The sequence below is a fragment of the Triticum urartu genome, chromosome 4 (genome assembly GCF_003073215.2).
Source record: "Triticum urartu cultivar G1812 chromosome 4, Tu2.1, whole genome shotgun sequence".
NCBI classification, from domain to species: domain Eukaryota; kingdom Viridiplantae; phylum Streptophyta; class Magnoliopsida; order Poales; family Poaceae; genus Triticum; species Triticum urartu.
In genome coordinates, this window is record NC_053025.1 from 146,376,305 (window position 1) to 146,395,439 (window position 19,135).

A 19,135-nucleotide genomic window follows, 5' to 3' on the forward strand; every position below is an offset into this window, starting at 1 on the left:
GTACCGGTGCCAATCCAAATTAAAAGTAAACTCCTTGACAAAAACAAATTGAAGATGAAAGAAACCATCTATAACCATGCATGCCCATGACAAGGGTGAGAAGAAGGGTAAGATGTTGAAATAAAGGATGCGGGTCTATTTGGCTCTTTCGCTAGTTCTGATAAAGTACGTACCGTATAAATATATAGTCCGTCCCGTATCAATATCTTTTGAATTTCAGAGACATCCAAAGTTTTCTAATTTTTTTTGCTTTTGAGGATAGAGACATCCAAAGTTGATCGTAATCCAACCGCGGACCGCGAGTTATTAGCCGCAAGTAAACAAGAGTACTCCGGTTTCCTAGCGTCTGGTACACGATTCTAAATGGATATGTCAAGATCTCCTTCTGAATTTCACAAGCATCCAGGTTTTCAATAGGATAATAACATAGCAGTATCATCGGGGTTCTGTTGGCGTTGGGTTGTTAGGCGAGAGGGACGGAGGGCGTGTTTCCTCCCTCCAATCTTCTCTTCTTTTCTCGTTCTCTTTCTCTTGTGCTGCGTGCCAAGCCAGACCCATACATACACCCACCCAGCCCACCAATCACTGCCAGCAGCGACGGAGTGAGGGAAGCAAGCAAGGAAGGAAGGGACGCTCGGATGGCGATGGGAGCGGCTGTGCGGGAGGCGGCGGCGGACGGCGTCGTGACCTTCCTCTGGGTGCTCTGCGTCTCCACGCTCGGCGCCTCCACGGCCGCCGTCACCACCTACCTCAGCCTGCACGAGGGGATCCACTACGCCCTCCTCGTCACCGTCTCCATCCTCGCCCTCCTCCTCTTCGCCTTCAACCTCCTCTGCGACGCCCTCGGCGGCGCCAGCTTCAACCCCACCGGCGTCGCCGCCTTCTACGCCGCCGGCCTCACCAGCCCCTCGCTCTTCTCCATCGCGCTCCGCCTACCAGCGCAGGTCCGTCACTGATTTCACACTTCTTCCTCCCTCCCCAAACTGAGAAAATCAAACCAATCAGCACCGGCCGACCCACTTGAATCTGAATCTGTCTTGCTAGGCCGCCGGAGCCGTGGGCGGAGCTCTGGCCATCTCCGAGCTGATGCCGGAGCAGTACAAGCACATGCTCGGCGGGCCCTCGCTCAAGGTGGATCCCCACACCGGCGCCGTCGCCGAAGGTGTGCTCACCTTCGTCATCACCTTTGCCGTCCTCTGCATCATCGTCAAGGGACCCCGCAACCCCATCGTCAAGACAGCGATGCTCTCCGTCACCACCGTCAGCCTCGTCCTCACCGGCGCCGCATACACCGGCCCCTCCATGAACCCTGCCAACGTACGCTACGCTCACTCACTTGCTCCTTTTTTTTTTCATTTGACTGCCAAGCTTATCCATGGAACTGCAACCCCGGATACTGAACTGAGCTCAATTCGAATGGCCGAGCTGATTTTTTTTTAATATATTGACGGAATACTGACTGGTTTAGTCATGCAAATGTCTCCATTTTGGCATGTCAAATTCTGAACGAGCCATAAATAACTGGATGGGGGTTGGAAATGATAATACCGTTATATAGTGTTGGAAATTTAGGGAGGGGTAAATGAGACAAATATGCAAGGAACATCCACTGGATACATCACTAGTGATATTCTGAAGACTCGTTTGTAGACCTAAAACGATCAATGAAAAAAATAATTACTTTTGACCCCATTCATGGAATGAACACACTGGACACGTCACTAGTGATATTCTTGAGACTCGTTTGCAGCAAGTCGGCATTTCCATGTTACTCCCTCGCTCTTATTATGGGACGGAGGGAGTAGAAGAGAAATGTTCAGTAGTTAATGTTCACTGGATTGCATTTTACTGGTAACAGGAACAAGTCTTTATGATGCCATGGGGGAGTTTGCTATTGTGCTTAGTTGTGTGCTTCTTTCAATTTGTTACTCAGGGGAAAGTTATCTTATGCACCTCCAAGACTTGGCAGATGTGACATCTTAACAGTGGACGATGCTTTAGTACTGAAATTATATTTATGTTGTTATATGCCATTGCTCATCTAGTAGACTATATAATCTGATGTGATCAGTTAAGTTGATGCTCACTTGGAATAGCGTGGAAATCCTGTCTTCTGATTCCTCACATGGTTTCCTGTTAACTGATTCCGTCGAACTACCATGTACAGGCCTTTGGTTGGGCGTATGTTAACAATCTGCACAACACCTGGGAGCAGCTGTACGTGTACTGGATATGCCCCTTCATCGGTGCCATTCTCGCTGCGTGGACCTTCAGGGCCGTGTTCCCGCCACCGGCCCCTAAGCCCAAGACCAAGAAAGCATGATGAACTCAAGCACAAACTTTGACTTAGCAATTTGGGGACCTGAAGAAGCGAACATGGTTTGCTAGGGAATAATTTGAAATTGTATTTAATCACCTCAATGTTACACCGATGTTTAACTTAAAAGTGATCATTTATCAGTCATCTATGTTTACCATGTGCTTTATATTTTTCTTTTACTCCCTCTGTACACTAATGTAAGATGTTTTTATGGTTCAATGATCATTGAACTATAAAAGTTGTACAGAGGGAGTATTTTTTTTAGAGTTCAGAATTTTGAATTTATAGTGGGTATTAGATTAAGAGGTGATATGCGGCAAATAATTCACACTAATGCCAAGCTTCGTTTATTTTGAGGACCTTTTTCTCTAGGGGGAGGGGGGGGGGGGGGGGGGGGGGGGGGGGGGGGAAGTGAACCTGCCATGCCTTTCAGAACTCAAAAACAATCGTGGCTGATGATTTGGCATGCTCTGTTTACCCAAAGTTTGCCCAAAATACAATTTTTGCTTTTGTTTTGTTGTCAAATTGAGCTCCACCTATCCTGATTTGCTTTATAATTCAAGTTTATTGTTCTCGTCCCCAAAAAAAGTCTTCATTGTTTTGGGTCCAAGGTGTAGAAGCATCGACGGGAGAAAAGGATGGCGAAAAACATCGAAATTTGACGATTCCATAAATCCTCTAAAAACGTGAGCTCAAACATGTAGGCCTCCTTTAGTTGGAGGAATTTTGTAGGATAGGATTTCTATAGAAGGAATTCCTTTACTGTCCTTTGGATTTTAGGAATAGAATCATATTCCTATGGAGAGAAATTCTTCCTATCCTTCACATTTTATAGGAAAATAAATATTAGCCTAGAGTCAATGAAAAATTCCTACGATATGAACTAAAAAACATCTCTCATCCTATCCCTATTCATAGAAATTGAGATGCATGGCATCTCATTTCTTACGAGTTTTCTATGATATTTCTCCCTATGAACCAAAAGAGGCCGTAACGGAATGAAACTTTTTTGTGAGAATATTTAAAAATTCTAGGGCTATGACCTTTTTTTTGCAAGAAAACTTTCGATTTATCCATCTTCAATCATGACAGTACAACGAATACCAAAAATAATAAAAATTACATCCAGATCCGTAGATTACCTAGCAAATTCTGGGGCTATGACTTGGCAAAGAGAAATTTTTATCATTTCTTCGGCATGGCGAATATCTAAAAGCAACGAAACCGGTACTGGTTTTATTCAACCGGTAAACCCAAGTCAATGTTTTGTTCTTGTTTATTGGCTCTCTGAACGAAGGTCAGGTCTCCTGCTGCTAGTCTAGTCTAGTCTTCTCTGTTTTTTTCTTTTCCAGCAGCGAGCGGGTTGGGCAGACCCCACCGTCACATCACATCACACTTCACTCTTTTCCTCCACTTTACTCTTCACTACGCTCCATGGGCTAGAATCTCTCTCTGCCATCATCACACTTCACAGTTCAGAGAGAGAAAAGAAGCAGCAGAGAGCTACAAGAAGAAGAGCTAGAAGGAGGAGGGGGAATCCATGGGGAACATCCTGAAGTGCTTCAGGGGAGACGAAGAAGAAGACCACTACCCCTACTACCATCCAGGCTCCAGGCCCCACTACCCCCAGCAGCAGCAGCAGCAGCAAGCTGATGGCCATGGAGTCGCCTCCCTGGCGCACGACCTCCTCAACTTTGAGAGCGCGTCCATGGTAACTCAAACCCTACCCACCACTCTCCGTATTCATCTTGTTCATGAAAATCCCCTGTGAAGTCAGATTAAGTCTCCCTAGCTACTGAAGTAGTAGTACTATGTTTTAGCTTCAACTTCACTATAAGTCTTCATGCAATGGTCACAGATTATGCTGATTCATAACGATGAGGATGTGTTTCTTTCCATTACTGTGCTTTATGTGTGCATGTGTAAATTGGCCTTTCTACTGTTTTCTAGTATGTACGATTTAAAGGTTCTTCATTCATAGAAAATGCGATGGAGATAAACATCTGCACTCCTAGAAAATCTAAGCTTAAAGCCATAATAGCAGCCTTTTTCTATGTGGTTTACCCGCTTCATACAAATTTCACAAACCAACTTATTTTGTGTCCAACTTTTGGATGAACATGTTCATTAATAATATCGAAATTTAAGCATGCCACATTGCGACAACTAGCATTTGTATGAAAGCTTGCAGATGCTTCACAACTGATAATACATACGGCAAGCTTAATCATCTCTTTTGCTCCAATTTCTGCCTCTTATTTTCCTATGACGTGACATGTGTGAAGACTATTTTGTTTGTCATATTATTAGGTTCCTGAAGGGCTCAAGCAGCATGTTACGGCGTCCAAGAAAGCACAGATTAAATGGTACGCAGCAGCTCCAAAAGGCCGACACACTTGATAGTATTTTTCCTCAATTATTAACACATTTGTTATACCTCTTGTCCATCGAGTTATTGATAGCAAAGTTTGTCTGGTTCCTCTAGGCTGGTATATATTTAAGGCCTATGGCTGTTAACAAAATCAGAAGGACATGCACTGACTTGGATTTTAAGCTGGATCGTTCTCAGAATGAAAATAAATTGCTTCATAGGACCCTCCCAAATGCCTTTTGGCTTTTCTTACGAATAAGGTGATCCATGCCTATCTACACATGTGATTTGTAATGATAAGATAGACAAAGCAGAACAAATTGTTAGATAAGTGAGCAACTAACTCTTTATTGAGGGCCAAGGGCCAGTACATATACATGTCTGGCAAAGTGCAGAAAAGCCCCTTATACAATGGGGATGTACAGAATGAACTATACACATCTAACACCCCCCCCCCCTCAAACTCATGGTGGATCAACAACACTGAGTTTGGAGAGGAAAAATCCATGCTGCGCTCGAGTCTGTGCCTTCGTGAAGAAGTCAGCCAACTGTAACTCAGAGGGCACATAGTGAAGAGCGAGAGTCTGATCTTGCACAGCAGCACGCACAAAGTGGGCATCCACACCGATGTGCTTGGTGAGCTCATGCTTCACCGGGTCACGCGCAATACTGATAGCACCGGTACTGTCGGACAGGAGAGGAGTGGAGGTAGTAGCAGACACACCAAAATCCTCAAGTAACCACCGTAACCAGATCACCTCAGCCGTCAACATAGCCATGGCTCGCAGCTCAGCCTCTGTACTCGAGAAACTGCAGTCTGTTTCTTTGTCTTCCATGCAATAAGAGAGCCACCAAGAAAAACACAGTAAGTAGACAACGAGCGTCGATCAAAGGGATCACTAGCCCAGGTAGCATCAGAGTAGGCCTGGAGCTCAAGAGAGCTGGAGCAGGGAAAGAAAAGGCGCTGAGAGATCGTGCCACGAAGATATCGTAGAACACGAAGGAGGTGACTATAGTGGACAGAGGTGGGAGCTGAAACAAACTGACTCAGGATGTGGACAGGATAGGAGATGTCAGGACGCGTAACAGCAAGGTAGACAAGGCTGCCAACAAGGTGACGATAGCGAGTGGGATTAGGAAGAGGGTCACCATCAGAGGCACGAAGCTGAATGTTGAGCTCCATAGGAGTTACAACGGTGCGCTCATCACCAAGAGCAGCGCGAGCAAGAAGATCCTGAATATATTTTTCTTGGGAGATGTAGAAGCCATCAGGGGTCGAGGAGATCTCAATCCCAAGAAAATAGCGAAGAGGACCAAGATCAGTCATGAGGAACTGGTCTCGAAGGGGAGCCTTAACAAAAGCAATGTATTCAGAGTCGTCACCAGTGATGATCATGTCATCAACATAGAGAAGGAGAAGAGTCCGACCACGAGGAGACGTGTGAACAAACAACGCAGGATCATGATTACTGGGCAAGAAACCAGCCGCAGTCACCACAGAGGCGAAGCGCTCAAACCAGGCGCGAGGGGCCTGTTTGAGACCATAGAGGGAGCGGCGAAGTCTACAGACCATACCATCAGGAGCATAGTACCCCGGTGGTGGCTGCATATAGACCTCCTCACGCAACTCGCCATTGAGAAAAGCGTTCTGAACATCAAGTTGAGAGATAGACCACTGACGAACAGAAGCCACAGCAAGAAGAGTGCGGACAGTGGTCATGTGGGCCACAGGAGCGATCGTCTCATCATAATCATGCCCCTGCTCCTGTTGAAAACCACGGGCCACAAGACGAGCTTTGTAGCGCTCAAGAGAACCATCGGAGCGAATCTTAATCTTGTAGACCCACTTGCAGGTGATGGGACGGACACTGGAAGGAAGGGGAACCAGATCCCATGTGCCAGAGCGCTCAAGAGCAGCAAGCTCTTCAGCCATCGCCAGCTGCCATTCAGGTTGAGTCATGGCAGTTCGATAGGAAGTGGGCTCAGCAAGAACAGAGAGACCGTACCGATCAGGGGAGTAGCGATCAGGCGGGGGGCGAGGCCGAGCATGGAGGTTGTGAACCGGGGGAGGCGTGAGAGGAGGTGCACCAGAGGTGAAAGGCTCGTCAGAGGAGACATCCTCAGTACGAGATCGGCGAGTATAGTGGAGAGGAAACGGTGAGAGAGGGCGCCGAATGGGAGATGCTGGTGGAGAAGTGGAGGAGGAGGATGGTGAAGACGGGGTCGGTGGTGAATGAGAAGGGATGAGAGGTGCCGGAGGAAGAGGTGACACATGAGGCACATAATAGGATGTATCAGGAAGGAGAAGGAAAGAAAGGTCATCCACAGAGAGACTCGAGGAAGAAGAACGTGGGTAGTAAGAACGAGACTCGTCGAAAGTCACATCACGCGAGATGCGCAAGCGACGACCCACAGGATCCCAACATCGATATCCCTTGTGCTCATCACTGTAGCCAAGGAAAACACACTCAACCGACTGAGCAGTCAGTTTGGTGCGTTCTCGGGGGGCAAGAAGAACATAGCACACGCATCCAAACATACGAAGAGCTGAGTAGTCAGGGGAGCGACCAGTGAGACACTCCATAGGAATAGCACCCTGCAGAGCAGATGATGGCTGAATGTTGATGAGATAGGTGGATGCGGAAACAACCTCAGCCCAAAAGTGGGGTGGAAGGGAAGCAGCAATCATCAGCGCACGAGCCGTCTCAAGCAAATGACGATGCTTTCGTTCGGCAACGCCATTCTGAGCATGAGCACCAGGACAAGGAACTGGGCAAGAGTACCCTGTTCCGCGAGAAAACCACGCAACAGCTGAGAGATATACTCTCCAACGGAGTCAGCATGAAAAGTACGAATGGGCATGGCAAACTGGGTGTGAACCATGGCAGCAAACCGTTTGTATATAGGGAGAACTTCGCTACGAGATTTCATGAAGTAGAGCCAAGTGTAGCAAGAGAAATCATCAATAAACAAAACATAGTAGCGATGGCCACCTTTGGAATCAAAGGGAGCAGGACCCCAGACATCAGAATGAACTAAGTCAAAAGGACGCTGAGATACAGACTCACTAGTAGGATAAGGTAACTGAGTCTGTTTGCCAAGTCTGCAACCATTACAATGTAAGGAGACATCTCCAGATACAGACCCTAAGAGGCCCTGACGAACTAAAGAAGATAAGCGAGAGCCACGGATGTGACCAAGGCGGTGATGCCACTGCTGGAAGGACGCAGACGAAGAGACAGCAAGAGCATGAAAGCTGGCAGAAGTGGTGGCAGCGGAAGGAACACGAAGCCAGTCAACCTCTCAAAGGCCCTCTGACTCACGGCGCCGAGGGCCAGCACCAACCAAAGCCTTGGTGCGACGATCCTGAATGGAGCAAGAGTCGGTATCAAGAATGACACGACAACCAGAATCAGTAAGTTGGGCAGCGGAAAAAAGATTCATGGTAAGGCGAGGAACATGAGACACACTCGGAACAGAAAAGGACGGAGTGGAAAGAATACCACGACTAGCAACAGGAAGAGATGTGCCATCGGCAGTAAGAACATTAACAGGTGAATCAAGAGGTCGGAGAGAGGACAACTCAGAAGAATTAGAAGACATATGAAAGGAGGCTCCAGAATCCAGAACCCACGGAGATGTACCTGACTGTGTAGATGCCGGTGGTGGTGAGGAAGAGGATGCAGTCACAGCAGCAGTAGTCGACGAGAAGCCTAAGGAAGTAAGAAGGCGCTTGAGGCGAACAATGTCCTGGTCAGTGAGTGACGGAGTCGAGGAAGACACGGGAGTCCCGCTGGAGGAGGAGCGCCTCTGATCTCGCTTCTTCTGACGACAATCAGACTCTGGGTGACCTGGCTGGGAGCAGTAACCACAGACGGTGTCACGGCGCGACGTGCCCTTCTCAGCATAAGGAGGACGGCTCATCCCCCCTGGCAGAGTAGGCAGGAGCGGCGGAGCAGTGAGGCGAGCAGACGACACAGGGGCCCGGGTAGCCAGAACTGACGGAACCAGAAGCAAACCAGCAGAGCGAAGGCGGGTCTCTTCAGCACGAAGCTCAGCGAGTATCTCGGAGATAGGAATGCGACCACGAGCAAGCATAGCACGGCGAGGCTCAAACTCAGACCGGAGACGAGATAAGAACTCATGGACCCGCTGAAAGTCCAGATCAGCCCGAGTAGTCTGACAGCAACGACAGGTTCCACAAACAACTGTCCGAAGAGAGTCAAGCTGGCGCCAGATGGCAGAGCACTGTGAATAGAGCTCATCAACAGAAGAATCACCTTGCTGGAGTGCATGCTCCTGGCGCATCACAGATAGGTAGAGAGCATCACTAGAGGGCTGATAGCGCTGACAAAGATAAGACCACATAGCTGCAACTGTGCCAAGTCCCATGAACTCGGAAGCAAACTGAGGAAGGACACTCGCAGTGAGAACAGCAGCAGCTCGAGCATCATCATTGCACCACTGAGTGTAAGCAGACAGATCATCCCGGTACACAGAGAGAGCATCGGAATAAGCGGATACTTGCTGATCATAAGCATCAACCGCAGCATCATCCAGAGCCTTGGCAGCATCCCGGCCAGCCTGAGAAGCATTTGCAGCAAGGACCGGCGGCACCGGTGGGATTGGGGCCACGTGCGCAACAGGGCATGGCGGACAGGGGACCTCGCCAGAAAGAACACCCCACAGAAGAAGACCACGCATATGAATGCACATGAAGCCTACAAACTCAGCATAGTTGGTGCCATCAAAGATCACCGAACACCGCGGAACAGCGACATAGCCCGAAGAAGACATAGCAAGGTCTTCTTTTGCTTGCTCTGTTCAGCCTCTCCTTTTTTTTGGTCGATGCACTGGAGATGCCCTGGATCGGGCTGGAGGACGAACGAGGCAGCCCCGCTCGAGCAGGAGCGCGAAGACGGGTGGCCTGGCTCCGCACGACCCAAAGAAGGGGCCGGCGACCTGGCCTGGCTCGAGAGGAAAACGAGCGGGCGGGGCGGGCTCGATCTGGCGCGAAAGGAACCAGCGAGCGGGGCGGAGAACGAGCGGACGGGGCGGCCTCGATCTGGTGCGAGAGGAACCAGCAAGCGGGCGGAGAACGAGCGGGCGGGGCGACCTCGCGCGAGAGGAACGAGCGGGCAGGAGCGGCCGCGCTCGAGAGGAACGGGCGGGCGGGGCAGCCGCACTCGGACGGAAGTGGGACGAGCGGCCGCGCTCGAGAGAAACGAGCGGGCGGGGCAGCCGCACTCGATCTGGAGTAGGACGAGCGGGCAGGGCTTGATCCGGCGCCGGATCCGGCTAGCCAGCGACGGGATGGGCTGGAACGGCAGGATTCGAGGGAAGCTAGGTGGGGGGCGCACGGAGTTGCGGCGTGCGAGAGAGCGGAGCTAACCTAGCATCTGATACCATGTTAGATAAGTGAGCAACTAACTCTTTACTGAGGGCCAAGGGCCAGTACATATACATGTGTGGCAAAGTGCAGAAAAGCCCCTTATGCAATGGGGATGTACAGAATGAACTATACACATCTAACACAAATTACAAGCAGATTGGTGTCTTGGTGAGGTCTACCCAGTTTTCAGCATTGAGAAATCCAAAGTTTCTTAATCAGCGACAATTAATATGGATAGGAGGGACTTTTTTTTTCCCTTTATGTGGGTGTAGTTTTGTGACATTATTCAGATGACTAAGGACGAATTGTTGGTAAATTAGACAAGTGGAAGGGGAGATGCAAACTTCATTTTGTCCTTTTTATTCACTGATAATTTTATGAAGTTGTTCTTACTTTGTCCTTATAAGGTGTGCAATGGTATAGAGAACACTGTCAATAAGTGATAGTTGCCACAAAGAAGAATTAGAATAAGGAGGCATTGAAAAAATGTTGAGGAGAGCAAGAAGGGTATTAGTAACTGCCAGAACCTATTAGAAACAGTTAGAATACTGGTACTAACTTGGATTTCCACTGAATAGAACTAATGCAATCTTTTAATCTGCACGAGAACAGGTACCAGAATATGTTGGAGGCATATAAGAATGCCAGAACCCCACCGAGAACACCGGAAGAGGCTGCACAACTAGTTGTATCAGCCCTAAACTGGATCCAGAGAGCTGATTTGGAGGTAACTTGTTTCTTCCTTTTTTTAGATCCTACATAGTTCAGGTGAGCATAGGAATAATGCATTGACTAATACGGACTTGTATGTTTGGACTGTGGAACCTGTAAGCGCAAGTTTGCAAAAAATGTTAAAAGTTAAGGTTTATGCTTTTATGTTACTACTAGTTTTTTTTCCTTCTTATAGGAACCAAAACCATAAACCCAGGAAACCCACTGATGTAATATTTGGTTGTTACACGTGACTATATATGTTCAACTCAATCCTCCAGAAACATTTTTTTTCCTCAGGGTATCCTCGAGTTCTACAACTTCCCCATCCCATCGCTACCTGCAGCATCCTCAAACCACCGTCCATCCTCGCTGCCAGAGGGTGTGCAGTTTGTCTTGAACACTTTACCGGTCAGATGTGATCATTTATTCTGAAATAGGCTTATCACCAGCATAAAAGTATTGAAAGACTGGTTATGCCGGTCTGCATAAAAGTATTCTCACAGGTCACTGTCTCACTCGTGTTCTCAGGTTCATAACCAAAACATTGGAGATGGCGATGGCTTTACCGCTTATGTTGCCACAACCGATCCGAGGGAGTCTGGGAATGTTCCTATAGAAGTACATGAGATGGTGATTGCGAGGACTGAAGCACGCAATCGTAGGGATTACAAGAGTGCCGATGCACTTCAAAGTAGACTTAAAGAAGCTGGATACAAGTATAAAAACTGAACCATTACACATTTCGGTTCTTAATATTATACTCCAAAAGTAATTTTTTTCATAAATGAGCACACCATGTTTTTTTTTCCAATATTTGGATCCACTTATATTGGATTCCAAAAGTATTAAAATACTAGATTTTTTTCTTTGAACTAAGACACATTCTGAATTCACTTTGTCCATTCAAACTAGTACTAGAATGGTTTTACTACATTATTTGAAGTTTTTTCTGTTGTAAAACAGCATGCATACCTATTTTAGTACTACAAAAAAATTAGTGCAGTCACTGAAAATAAGAAGAAACATATTTATAGCATAATATTATAAAACCTTCCTGTGACCAGTTGGCACTTGTGTACCAATAGTCTGGAACACAACAGGCTTGTGTCAGTTTTATTTGGCGCTTGCTTTGATCTAATCATGTGAACGCGCATTCACTTGTTTTACTTTGGAATGGCATGAAAGCATAGCTTAGTACTAATATTTTTTTATGAACAGGATAATCGTCTGTTCAGACGAAGAGATCCTAGCAAGGAAATACCGAATCAGAATGAGGTATTTGTTGCTCAAGATTATACATTATATTCCACAAATAAAATAATCGAAATACTTATGTGAAGTGTATGATCTTTCATGAGTTAAAAGGGGAATTGATGCACCAGAGCTTAAGATGACATATGGGAAGGAATCAAAGAGTGCTTTGGTGAAGCTCATTGGTGGGAAAAGAACCACAATTCATGTGTATGGGCAGGACCAGTTTGATCGCTACGTTGGTGATGTCTATTGCAATGGTGTGTTCATCCAGGTGAAACAAGCACCAAAGACATGCCTTCGACCAATTTAATTGCTTTGTTCTGATGAAATTGACTGTGTGTGTATGTATCTGGGTCCTTCAGGAGAAAATGCTGAAGAATGGTCACGCATGGCATTTTACGACCTACGACAAGCGCCCAGAGTTTGCTAAAGTAAGAAAAAAAGATTAGAAAGAGATTGGTGCCCTCACCTTACATGGTTATGCCTGCTGATTTTTTGACTTGCTCTGTGATGGATGGTGCAGTGGGAGAGAGAGGCAAGAGCTGCACAGCGAGGGCTCTTTGCCTCACTCAACCCTGAGAAGCCGTGGGACTGGCGAAGAGAGCAGCGCAACGGTGGCATTCAGGTCTACTAATGGCTCCATCCATGTCTCGAACTAATGGTCAGAAAGGTGCGTATAGTTTGGTAACTAGGGTGGACAGCATCACCATGCTGCAAACTAAATGTGCAGTATGTTTATGTATGCCGTGAGAGTAATGCTTTCTAATTCGGCCTATGGCCAAGACTCCTAAACCTTCTTCTTAATCAATGAAAATGGCAAATCTTTTCAAGTTGCATGCAGGGTCCCAAATCCAACAATCTCTTTGCTGCTTTCACCAAAAGGTCCAAATAGATCTATCAGTGCCAAGAATGACTACCACTGAACCTGCATTAACAATAATCCGGTGATGACATCAAAACGAAGAGACATGCATGCATCACAAACCTCAGTTTCTTTTCTTAGTAATCTCTTAAAAATTCTAGGCCAAAAAGAAAAAAAGAAAAAACTAGCTGGCAGGACTAACAATCCTCACTACACATATTTGCAAATTGCATCGCTCCACACTAGCTGCACAGCCACCTATGCATATTCAGGTTCCACTTCTTTCAAGATCAACACATTAATAAACATTCCAAGGCTACCCCTACCACACTACCATTCGTTCTGTGGTCGAAGAGTTGGATGAATATGATCTCAACCCATTCCTGCCATATCCACAAAATGATCATGTCTCAAGGTCCTGGTTTGTTTGCACCATTACTCGGTGGGTCCACCTTCAGGTCTGCAGCATCTACATTAGGCTGCACTGGTGCTGTGAATCATGCTTCATGGTTCTAGCTTTCCTGACATTGTGAGGCGTTGCAGTCTCACCGAGTAGCTCCTGGTTTATGCATCCAGCTTCCTTATTAGATCGCGCCATTCCAGAATCTCTGGGCGGCTCCTGTTCTACGCTTCTAGCTTTGTTAGTACGTTGCAGCATTGCAGTGTCACTGCCCGGCACATGTTTTACTCTTCTAGTTTCGTGATCAGGTGGCAGCATCACAATGTCACTGCCTTGCACATGTTCTACTCTTCTATCTAACTCATCAGGTTTCAGCACTGCAATGCCTGACTCCTGTTCTGCTCTTCTAGCTTCCTTACTAGGTTGCAGCATTACAGCGTCGCTGCCTGGCTCCTGTACTACTCTTCTAGCTTCCTTACTAGGTTCCTCATCATCTTTCAGCATTACGGTGTCGCTGGATGGCTCCTGTGTTGATTGTTGGATGCATCCGGACACTGGGTTAATGACATCTCCAGCCATTTTTCCTTCATTCTTTTCCACATCAACTGCTTGGCGATTCCTTTTCATGAACTTCCTCTTGTTCCATTTCTTCTTGAAACCGCCTTTCTTCACCTCAAGTGGTTTTGGGATTTCAATTGGCTTTTTCGCGGTCTCCTTAACTTGCCTTTTGCCAGGAACTACAATATGCTTTGTGGCACCACTTCCGCGACCCTCTAGTTGACCTGCACAAAACAGAGCCCGTGCATGATCGAGTGTCCAGCCCAGCACACACGAGGAAGAAATCGATGCAATTTCACAAAAACGTACATCTAAAAAAAGAATACGAGATACCTTGTGTTGCAAGAAGAGCAGTTCGGGCTCCTTTTATCTCTGCCTCTTTCTTTGACCTGGCTGCAGGACCAATGTATTGTATACCACCAATCTCTACGGTGCATGTAAAAGGAGCTATCCCTGAAGCTTGTCTGGTCAAGCTATAAGATGGAATGTAATTCATCTTCTGAGCATACTCCTGAAGAAGATTCTTGCAGAGGCCAGTTTCTAGCTGAAAACCATAGTAACAAGTGTGGATTAGAATGCTATTTTAACTAAGCCATTCTATTACTTGTGAACTAAGCATATTCCACGATAACATGTACTGTGAGGTATGCATCTGCAATTAAAGAACCAGGGGCTTGAATAAATACAAGCCAATAGAGAGTAGAATGATATCAGACTTGGGCAAAGCCACATTGAAGTGGAAGAGAAAAGCTTACATATCCACATGCAACATTATGGTCAAATTAGCAGACATTACTCAAAGGCTGATAACACCAAGGAGCAAAGATGCTATCAGTGTTCATGTAACGCATTGCACGAAGACTTCACCTTACGAAAAAGATTTCTGATATTTTCACATTATTACAGGCAGAATAACTGAAAACAATTTTACAGGGCTTAACTTCCATAATTTCAGGAAGCCCCTAAATACTGTACGAAGCATAAACAGCGGTGCCAAGACCACGAAGCAGATTTCTAACTTTTCGCATTATTACAGGCAGAACCGCCAAAAACAATTTTGCAGGGTAACATACATAAAATTTCAGGAAGACTGAGTAATGTAGGAAGCAGCATAAGAGTATGATTCAACTACATAGTTGGGGTGATCAGCTTCTTCCCAAGTACTGAGGATAAAGAATGCAGGTCATGGCCATCCATAATTGCACATTCTGAATATTCAGGAAAAGACAATTCCACATTCTTACCTTTATATATATACAGTATTTATAGAAACGGTTCTTGGCTGAATGAAGGGACGACTCAAATCAAATACGGAGGAGTAACTTACAGCTGCTGGGATTCTCCCAATGGTTGGGATGGACTCGACAATTTCCATGAGGGCGACTTCAGCAGCCGACTGCTCTGCGGCCTTCCGGGTGAAAAATCCGGGCAGCGAGTCGAACTTGGCGCCGTCGATCAAGACAGCGGACTTGAAGATGGGCTCGTGGCAGGGCCCCTCCTTGAGGGTGTGATACTCCGGAGCCGCGACGCCGAGTTTCTGCGCGTACTCCTGCAGCCAGCTCTTGAAGGCGTCGCATTTCACAGGCCCTGAAGCGGTGAAGCGCACCAAAACTCAGAACTAGGGTGGGGAACCAGCAACCTGTAGCAAATGGACACGGGAGCAGAGGAGAGAGTCTTACTGATTCCGCTGGCGTTGGGCGCAGGCGCCGCCGCCGCCATGCCGCCGCCGGCGTTCCGCGTTCGTACCGACCGGGCCGCTGCCCTGGGTACTGGGGGTTTTGTGTGGCGTTTCTTCTCTAGCAACAAGACGTGCGCTGTGGCTTCTTAGTACTTTTTTTTTAAAAAAACAGCTTGAACTTTATTAATCTGTTTTTTCAAAGGTATGCCAAAAGCGTACCGTAACTTTATAGAAGAAGAAAAAGTTATACACAAAAGAGATTACATGGTAGGTAGATGGCATCAAATGATGCTTCCACCATACCCTCCGTATATCGAAACGTTACCCTACTACCCACACCATGTAGATACTCCGGTGGCTCCTGCTCTGGACCACAATTCTAACTCTTGCCAAATCAGGTCCACGGTTCCACCGACATTCCTTAGGTCAGTCCTCCCAAAGACCCTTCCATTGCGTTGCTTCCATATGTTCTAGCAGATCGAAGTGACCACCGAGTCAAAACCCTTCCTCTGCCTCTTCGGGATATGCTTCCTCGTGGTGCTCCACCAGTTGCTGATTGTGGAATGTTGTGTCGGGCAAAGGTCCGGGTTGATTCTCATTCTGCAGAAGCACATGTACCACACCTGCCTCACAAACACACACTGCATAGTGATATGATCCACAGTTTCTTCCTCTTGCTCGCAAAGATAACATGGTGATCTTTGGTCCTGTAAACCATGCCGAAACCGTCTGTCCGCCGCCCAGAGCCTGTATTGCACCGCCAGCCACATGAAAAGCTTGCACACCAACGGAGCCCAACACTTCCATATGGCCGTATAAGCTTGAAACCTGATTGAAACACCCACAATGCGGCTATATCTCCCACGTGTCGGGGCACGACTTAGAGGCATAGCCGCATGGTAGGTTTGTCGCAAAAGGGGTAATCTTCACACATCCCATGTACTGAATAAGAAAGGGATAAAGAGTCGGCTTACAATCGCCACTTCACACAATACATAAATATATCATACATCATCCAGAATACAATCAAGGTCCGACTATGGAACCAAAATAAAGAAAGACAATCCCAAATGCTAGATCCTCGATCTCCCCAACTGGGCTCCACTACTGATCATCCGGAAAAGAAACATAGTAACGGCCCGAATCCTCGTCGAACTCCCACTTGAGTTCGGTAGCGACCCCTGCACTGGCATCATCGGCACCTGCATTTGTTTGGAAGTATCTGTGAGTCACGGGGACTCAACAATCTCACACCCTCGCGATCAAGTCTATTTAAGCTTAAAGGTAGGAAAGGGTAGTGAGGTGGAGCTGCAGCAAGCACTAGCATATATGGTGGCTAACATACGCAAAAGAGAGCGAGAAGAGAAGCAATGCAACGGCCGTGAAGCTAGAAGTGATCAAGAAGTGATCCTGAAACTACTTACGTTCAAGCATAACCCAAGAACCGTGTTCACTTCCCGGACTCCGCTGGAAAGAGACCATCTCAGCTACACACGCGGTTGATTCATTTTAATTAAGTTAAGTGTCAAGTTTTCTACAACCGGATATTAACAAATTCCCATCTGCCCATAACCGCGGGCACGGCTTTCGAAAGTTCAAACCCTGCAGGGGTGTCCCAACTTAGCCCACCACAAACTCTCACGGTCAACAAAGGATATTCCTTCTCCCAGGACGACCCGGTCAGGCTCGGAATCCCGGTTATAAGACATTTCGACAATGGTAAAACAAGACCAACAAAGCCGCCCGAATGTGCCGACAAATCCCGATAGGAGCTGCACATATCTCGTTCTCAGGGCACACCGGATGGGCAAGACGTCGGGTTGGCATAAACCCTGGTTGCCCAGGGGGCGCCGGACATCGCCTAGTTCGGACCAACACTTAGAGAAGCACTGCCCCCCCCCCGGGGGGGGGGGGGGGTTAAATAAAGATGACCCTCCGGCTCGCGAAAACCCAAGGGAAGATTATAGGTTGTTAGGCAAATGTAAAACCAAGGTTGGGCCTTGCTGGAGGAGTTTTATTCAAAGCGAATTGTCAAGGGGTTCCCATAACACCCAACCGCGTAAGGAACGTAAAATCAAGGAACATAACACCGGTATGACGGAAACTAGGGCGGCAAGAGTGGAACAAAACATCAGGCATAAGGCCGAGCCTTTCACCCTTTACCAAGTATATAGATGTATTAAAGTAAATAAGATATAATAATGATACCCCAACAATATCCATGTTCCAACATGGAACAAACTTCATCTTCACCTGCAACTAGCAACGCTATAAGAGGGGCTGAGCAAAAGCGGTAACATAGCCAAAAAACGGTTTGCTAGGTAAGGTGGGTTAGAGGCTTGTCATGGCAATATGGGAGGCATGATATAGCAAGTGGTAGGTAGCGCGGCATAGCAATAGAGCGAGCAACTAGCAAGCAAAGATAGAAGTGATTTCGAGGATATGATCATCTTGCCTGCAAAGTTCTCAGAGTTGACGAAAGCTTGATCCTCGAAAGCGTACTCAGCAGGTTCCTCGATCACGTACTCGTCTTCCGGCTCTACCCAAAGCAAGAACACAAGCAAAGGAAACAACAATCAACCACGGTGCAATGCGCAAGCAACATGATGCAAAGCATGGCATGATATGCGAGATGTGATATGCAATGCATATGCGTGCTTCGGAATGAAAAGATTGAACCAGGCATCAACTTGGCAAACCAAGTATGCCATGATGTCTACTACACAACCTTCTTGTAGACGTTGTTGGCCCTCCAAGTGCAGGGGTTTGTAGGACATTAGCAAATTTCCCTCAAGTGGAAGACCTAAGGTTTATCAATTCGTAGGAGGCGTAGGATGAAGATGGTCTCTCTCAAGCAACCCTGCAACCAAATAACAAAGAGTCTCTTGTGTCCCCAACACACCCAATACAATGGTAAATTGTATAAGTGCACTAGTTCGGCGAAGAGATGGTGATACAAGTGGTATATGGATAGTAGATAATAGTTTTTGTAATCTGAAATTATAAAAACAGCAAGGTAACTAATGGTAAAAGTTAACGTAAACGGTATTGCAATATGTTGGAACAAGGCCTAGGGTTTATACTTTCGCTAGTGCAAGTTCCCTCAACAATACTAACATAATTGGATCACATAACTATCCCTCAACATGCAACAAAGAGTCACTCCAAAGTCACTAATAGCAGAGAACGAACGAAGAGATTATGGTAGGGTACGAAACCACCTCAAAGTTATTCTTTCCAATCAATCCGTTGGGCTATTCCTATAAGTGTCACAAACAGCCCTAGAGTTCGTACTAGAATAACACCTTAAGACACAAATCAACCAAAACCCTAATGTCACCTAGATACTCCAATGTCACCTCAAGTATCCGTGGGTATGATTATACGATATGCATCACACAATCTCAGATTCATCTATTCAACCAACACATAGAACCTCAAAGAGTGCCCCAAAGTTTCTACCGGAGAATCACGACGAAAACGTGTGCCAACCCCTATGCATAGGTTCATGGGCGGAACCCGCAAGTTGATCACCAAAACATACATCAAGTGAATCACGTGATATCCCATTGTCACCACAGATACG

General features: G+C 46.8%; 3 protein-coding genes across 5 annotated transcripts; 2 read left to right on the top strand and 1 right to left on the bottom strand.

The window, feature by feature from the left end:
• Window positions 1-425: 425 nt before the first annotated feature.
• On the top strand, window positions 426-2,474 carry LOC125551150 (aquaporin SIP1-1-like). The gene is made up of 3 exons (XM_048714306.1): window positions 426-944; window positions 1,045-1,317; window positions 2,168-2,474. Exons 1-3 carry the CDS (start codon window positions 639-641, stop codon window positions 2,321-2,323), a joined length of 735 nt encoding a protein of 244 aa, XP_048570263.1. The 5' UTR covers window positions 426-638; the 3' UTR covers window positions 2,324-2,474.
• A 1,267-nt stretch (window positions 2,475-3,741) lies between these two features.
• LOC125551152 (probable staphylococcal-like nuclease CAN2) lies at window positions 3,742-15,205 on the top strand. Of its 3 annotated transcripts, none has more exons than XM_048714310.1 (10): window positions 3,742-4,031; window positions 4,631-4,686; window positions 10,696-10,810; window positions 11,095-11,205; window positions 11,326-11,513; window positions 12,016-12,072; window positions 12,163-12,322; window positions 12,414-12,482; window positions 12,575-12,721; window positions 14,908-15,205. In XM_048714310.1, the coding sequence occupies exons 1-9, from the start codon at window positions 3,861-3,863 to the stop codon at window positions 12,683-12,685; spliced, it is 1,038 nt and encodes a 345-aa protein (XP_048570267.1). In that variant the 5' UTR covers window positions 3,742-3,860; the 3' UTR covers window positions 12,686-12,721; window positions 14,908-15,205. The 3 variants fall into 3 exon arrangements, with proteins under 3 accessions (XP_048570267.1, XP_048570268.1, XP_048570266.1); XM_048714311.1 differs by lacking the exon at window positions 14,908-15,205 and adding an exon at window positions 14,271-14,405; XM_048714309.1 differs by lacking the exon at window positions 14,908-15,205 and having other exon boundaries at window positions 3,743-4,031; window positions 12,575-12,881.
• On the bottom strand, window positions 13,032-16,482 carry LOC125551151 (double-stranded RNA-binding protein 8-like). The gene is made up of 4 exons (XM_048714307.1): window positions 15,551-16,482; window positions 15,199-15,458; window positions 14,205-14,415; window positions 13,032-14,095 (listed from the first exon to the last, which is right to left on the bottom strand). The coding sequence occupies exons 1-4, from the start codon at window positions 15,588-15,590 to the stop codon at window positions 13,383-13,385; spliced, it is 1,224 nt and encodes a 407-aa protein (XP_048570264.1). The 5' UTR covers window positions 15,591-16,482; the 3' UTR covers window positions 13,032-13,382.
• Window positions 16,483-19,135: the final 2,653 nt, after the last annotated feature.